This window comes from Crocodylus porosus, unplaced genomic scaffold (assembly GCF_001723895.1).
Source record: "Crocodylus porosus isolate Cpor-Errol unplaced genomic scaffold, CroPor_comp1, whole genome shotgun sequence".
In the NCBI taxonomy this organism is placed as follows: domain Eukaryota; kingdom Metazoa; phylum Chordata; order Crocodylia; family Crocodylidae; genus Crocodylus; species Crocodylus porosus.
The window spans coordinates 15,417,306-15,423,220 of NW_017728950.1; the positions used below are offsets into that span (position 1 = coordinate 15,417,306).

Sequence of the window (5,915 nt, forward strand, 5' to 3'; positions counted from 1 at the left end):
CTCCCACCCTGCTGCCCATGCAGCTCCTGCACATGTGCTTGTGTGCATGCACACACACATACACACGCTCTGTCTCTTACCTGGGAGCAGCTTGCCAGGGGCCATATGCAGCGCACGGGACCCCTGACAGCTAATCACCTTGCCCGCTGCTCCCAGCCTCAGGCAGCCAAGTTGCTAGTGTCCAGGAAAGCAGAAACAAAGCAAAAAACCTGGACATTTGCTCACATTTTAAGAACCTGCTTGGACACGAGGACAGGGGGCCAAAAAAGAGGACATGTCCAGGAAAACTCAGACATATGATAACCCCACTCTGTATTAGCCTGTGGCAGCTAGCATCTAATGTACTAGTGCAGTAAGGAAATCCACCATTGTGGGATCCCTGGTCATTAATGGTATATGCTTCTAAAATGCCAAGTGTCTAATAAACAGTAACTTTCAGCAATGTAAGTTCTTGGGTCCAGGAGATGACAAGTCTGGAAGTAAGAGTACAAAACTGGTCTGAAGATCACTTATGCCAAGTCAGCAGTGCCTTCTGTGCAAAGGGAATGGTATGTACTGGTCTCACAGTACAAACAGTAGCCAGTCTCACCTTGCGACCAAGAGACGCAAACTAGAAATCCGAGTGAATTTTTTATCCCTCAGGCTGGCAGGAACTGGGAACTGTAAAAACACAAATAAAAAGCACTAAAGTTCCCTGTAACACCAGCATGGTGAATTGCAAATTTCAATGGCCAAGTCTACACTGTATCATGCAGTGCCACGCAGAGATACCTGAAGTAACTCTATATGAACTGGCTTAGGTAGCTGAAGCAGGTTTGCATATCACTCCAAAGAGCATATCACTCCAAAGAGCAAATAAGCCCTTCTCAGGGCTATCTAGCCCCCTTGTACTGTTTTCAGAACCCAAACTAACTCGTTCAAAGCTGTGCTATGTTTGACATTGTTGATGGGTATGTTTAAGCCCAAAAAAGAGAGGTAGCTAAATACAGTTCCTTGGTCCGGGCTTTCATAGTCATACGTTATGAACCAGCCATTCTGGGACCTACAAAAACTGAATCCCTTGTACAGATCATGGAGCAGTTGCAGAGCTGTAACATGGAAGCTGTTTGAGCCGTATGTCTGAAGGAGATCGATTTTGGTTCTGTGTGACCCACACATTGGGAAGGGTGATAGGGCTCACCCAGCATAATTCAGTGACATTAAAAAAATAGTAGTGCATTACCCCAAAATCTCTATTTAAAAACCTTAAAAAATATTACAAATCAAACACTGCAGGCAGCTGAAGTCAGCAATGCCTGGTAAATACAAGAGCAGCAGAATAATTTGCAGGAGAAAACTTTTTGCTGGTTTTCCTTTTTAAACCCCATTTTTCTCTTTGTTCGTCCTTCACTGTAAGTGTGGGCATGAGGAATAACTGGTCATCAGTACCAAGCAGGGTTTTAGAACAAGAAGACTTGGTCCAGACATTCAAAAAGCCTGAGGTGGAATTGATCTAAGTTGCTTGGTTTTCCGTTACCGGTGTAGTTCAGATCAGTAGCAAACAGAATACACATTTGCCCTTCGGTGGCAGGGTCAGGTTCCAGCATTTTTAAACCAGTCTGTGCGTGCCAAACTTCTGTTCTATTATGGGTATAAACTGGTGTCTGATCGCATATATCGTTAAAAGTATAATGTCTGTACTTAGCTAAAGTTTTCTGACTGCATTGTTCTCCTGTAAACTACCTGTGGCAATGAAACCAGCCATGAGGAGTGTGTGGCTAATACAGCCCTGTGCTCAGTGCACATTCAGCCCTCTGTGCCCATTGAAGTATGGGATAAATTAAAGGACCCAGCAAACCTGCACTGACTTGGAGAAAAATCAGGGCTGTGAAAATATGAGCTTGAAGCCACCTTTTCAGAGGCACACCCTTGACCTGTGCTTTGTGAAATTTAACCTCATCCCAGGATCTGGCCTATGTGCTGATTGTATTGCAGGAGTCTTCCTGCTAGGAAGGAAACAAAAGGAGGATTTTTAAGAGCGCATGCAAGTCATTTGGAAAATGGGAGTTGGATTTCTAACCCCTTTTCAGCATTTTTGAAAATCCAGCCCAAGACTTTTTCATCAAAGGACTTCATTGATGAGAATCAGAACAGGTTTGAGTTCACATTTTACAGCAAAGTCAAATAAAAGGCACTGGAATATTCTGAGCTGAATTGTTTTTGCTATGTAATAATTTGCATGGGTTTCTTTATAAGGGTTTTTGTTGGGGGTGGGCTTCTGTTTAGTTTTGCTGCTTTAATTGAAAGGGTAACATTTTGGGAAAATAAATAGTATGCACCTTTCAAAACCAGTTACATGAGATATTAAGGATATTAATACACACATTGTACAGAAGGGGTCCTTACTAGTGTTTCAGATAAAAATCTTTATACAATAAAACTGAAAAAATTGTTAACAGTTACAGTCTACAAATAAGATCCTGTCCTTGCCTAAATAAGCTGATGGTATAATTATTGTTTTGTTATGGTATAATATTTTCTGAAACTCTTTATGTGATTTAAGTAGGAGTCCAATTCCCATGGTCTTTCGCTGGGACTTGGGAATTGTTTAACACTATATGAATTTTCATTAAAGATTTTATTCGTGCCCTAATCTACACAGAGGTTTACGACGGCCCCATTTGTACAATTAGGGTTATGTGTCTGTGCACACAAATCCGTTTGCAAGAGAAGCAAAAGGAAGTCAGTTGGACTGCAAATAGTATTAAGCTGAGAGTCAGTAAAACATGTTTAGAGACTCCAAAAGAACAATTCATTACCATTCAGAACTTTAAATCTGTATATAACAAGATAAATGAGCACTAACCAATATATTCCGAGTTAATGGTAAGACCCTGAATAATTTTCTTCTTTTCTTCCCAGGCATAACAACGTGAACAGGAAAAGGCAGAAATCTTGCAACCAAAAAAGAATTGAAGAGCCAGAGTTACAGGAGCTCTTTCTTTAAATTACATCTCATGGTGTCTCACTATCTCCCTTCAAGCGTGATTTGAAATGCCTGAACTATATCCTTTTAAAACACTAATGCGAGACACAACTCTCACCAGCAAAACAACAGACTGTTAGGATGCCTTAATTTGTAGCAGCAAGACCATATACAAACCCTTTTTTATGATATTGTGTTATGATATTGAACTTGTTTGCAATGTCCAGTGTTTAAAGGCATGAGTGAGTAAAGTAATGGTTTGGAAATTATAATAACACAGGCAACCTCTAGAACAATCATCTGGCCCCTGAGCACATTTTGTACTTCATCTATTGCATGGATAAACTGTAATATGACTATATTTCCCTTTCTTCATGACATACTGTAAAAATTTCAGTCAGGACTCTGCCTGATTGGCTCCTGGATGAGACCAAGGCAGTAGCATTGTTTTTTGGTTTGGGGGTTTTTTTGGTCAAGTATGTTTTGTCTGTTATTTCTATTTTTTGTATAAAGGAAATAAAAACAGTGTTCATAGCAATAGACCATGTGTATGTGCTCAGGCACTTCTGAGATGTGCTCTTGTCACCTTCCAACTTCCCACTTTTATAGTGTTCAAACACCTAGACTTAATGCAATTAGGAAAAGTCAAATAATGTCCAAAATCGGTATAACATTTTTAATGGATTTTTCTTGTTTTCAAAGAAAATTCAGAGATTAGAAATGTGGAAATAAATGTGAGAATTAACATGTATCATTCTTTATTATTTGCCAGGTACTAGCAATGGGCTGTATGCTGTACAAGCATTAGACATGGTCTCTGGCCTGAAGCCCCTGCACCCTGTTAGGCCCTGTTTCAAATATTTTCAAAATCAAGCATCTTCCTTTAAATTCAACATGAGCTAGCTCAGACTTTGAAAGCCAGCACAAGTAACATAAGACACCCTGAGCAATTCAGAGAAGCACAGGTCAGGGCTATATTGTTAATGTCATCTCAATTTTTGGTTTTTAAACAGTGTTGAGTTGAAGAAGGCTATTAGTGGCTTTTTATGGGTTAGTGTTTTAGAGCTTCATGGAAGAAGTCAGTCGTTAAGTCTTCATTAAGTTCACTTGTAGGCTTTTTATACATCATCCAAACATTACATTAGGCAGTCCTTAAAGTATGCAGTCCTAAAGGAGACTGGCCAACAATGGTTAAATTAATCATTTTTCTCTCCTCTTCATCATTTCTTATCAGCTGTGTCACCTTGGCTTGGTGGAAAGATTTTAATGCCTAACATTGGGTTTCCACAGAGTTAAAAAAAAAAAATACAAGAAGCATTACTTGATAGCAAACTTTCCAGTGACATTATTTCCCCAAAACAGATTAGCTGCAACATTGGAATTATACCAGTTAATTTTGTAGTTATTATATGATGGGTGATATAAAGTGAGAGGCCAGGATGTAGTTTGATGGAATAGAACGCAGTCACTTTGGGTCACTTTTCATCATTATGTTGTGTTTTAATATTGCAACTGTCATTGACTTCCAAGGAGATGTGTTGTTCAATGCCCTGCGCTTGCTTGCAGGCTTTATACAACAATGCCTTCAAGGAACATACCAATGATGAGAGATTAGAAAAATAACAAATGGAAATAGAGAAGCAAGTACTGCTAGGAATGAAATTCTGAATTTCTGTCAACGTCCTCAGTCCTTATCTTTCCTTTGGCAATGCTTTAATTTTCAAATACAAGTAATAAGCTTTGCACTCCAGCTGACCTGAGCTGTGGCTTTTAGAAAAACAGCAAAACTTACAAAATATCTGACAGCTAGGAATAGTGATACCTCAAATGGGGCCTCCAGTCCTCCATGTGTGCATGAGAAATGGAAATCAAAGTGTGAAGAAGTACATGTGCTCCAGTCACCAGAGTGTTGAAAGATGACTTCAGAATAAGAGGTGAGGATCCTATGTCTAATGTATGAATTTCTTGAGGCAAATAGAAGATTTGTGTTTTTAAGTATATGAGCTGTATGGACAACAGTCTTATGGACATGACAGAGTATACAAACATAACTTGGTTTATGAAGGGCAGGCAGACAGTTAATTCAGATAAAATCAAACTTGTAGCATGTTAAAAATGTTCTCCCCTCAACAATGGCTCCTTCGTAACTGCACGCTTAAAGATGACAGGTCTGACATTCTAGAGGAAGAAAGACTCGCCTAAGAATGTGACGGACCAAGATTTGAAAGACAGCTTGATTCCTTTGGGGCGCTGAATCAGCAAGGAGATTAACATGTGTGCAGCTCTCTTGACTGATTTGATGTGTGCGAAGCACTCTGTAGCTGTCTATAATATCTTTGCCACAGCAGGGGACAAGGTAAACCTTGATGAAAAGATTTGCAACAACCTAAGGTGTAAATATTGTCAAGTACTGGAAGAAAGGAATTGCCTCTTCTGGACATGAGGGCTTATGAGGACACCTGCTGTTGGTTAGCTTCCAATGTCAAATGAGTGTAATTGTGTTCCATATCTGAGAGAGAAGAATTGAAGCACATGGTAAATCAAATTACCCAAGCACTGATAGAATAGGATACCAAAAGATACTCAAAATTTATTGTAAAAGATCCCATGTATAGTTCTGGCTAGAAATAATGCCGAAAGTTCCTAGATAACAGGAGAATAAAAGAGTGTGAAAGTGCTGGATGTTTTGACTGACATCCATATGCACATTTGGTACACATTACCCAGGTTACTGAATACATCCATTTACTCGGCATCAACCCAATTTTCACCTGCAGAAAGTTATGGGTGGCAAACGAATCCAACAGAGAAGTTTGACTGCCATCAACATAAAAAATGAGCTCCTGGCCTTCTACATCACACACGAGCTCTACAACTCTCAAGTCATCTTTGTCTTCCTGCCTGGCAGCCAGGTTGGAAAAGGAGGGAACAGTCACCTTACCTTATTATT

At 39.7% G+C, this 5,915-nt stretch overlaps 1 protein-coding gene across 2 annotated transcripts in view; it reads left to right on the forward strand.

The window, feature by feature from the left end:
• SNCAIP (synuclein alpha interacting protein) overlaps positions 1 to 3,714 on the forward strand; it is a 72,558-nt gene extending 68,844 nt beyond the window's left edge. For both annotated transcript variants that reach the window (XM_019555030.1, XM_019555031.1), the window contains one exon: positions 2,902 to 3,714. In XM_019555030.1, coding sequence (XP_019410575.1) covers positions 2,902 to 2,986 — 85 coding nt within the window. In that variant the 3' untranslated portion in view covers positions 2,987 to 3,714. The remainder of the gene's footprint in view (positions 1 to 2,901) is intronic.
• Positions 3,715 to 5,915: the final 2,201 nt, after the last annotated feature.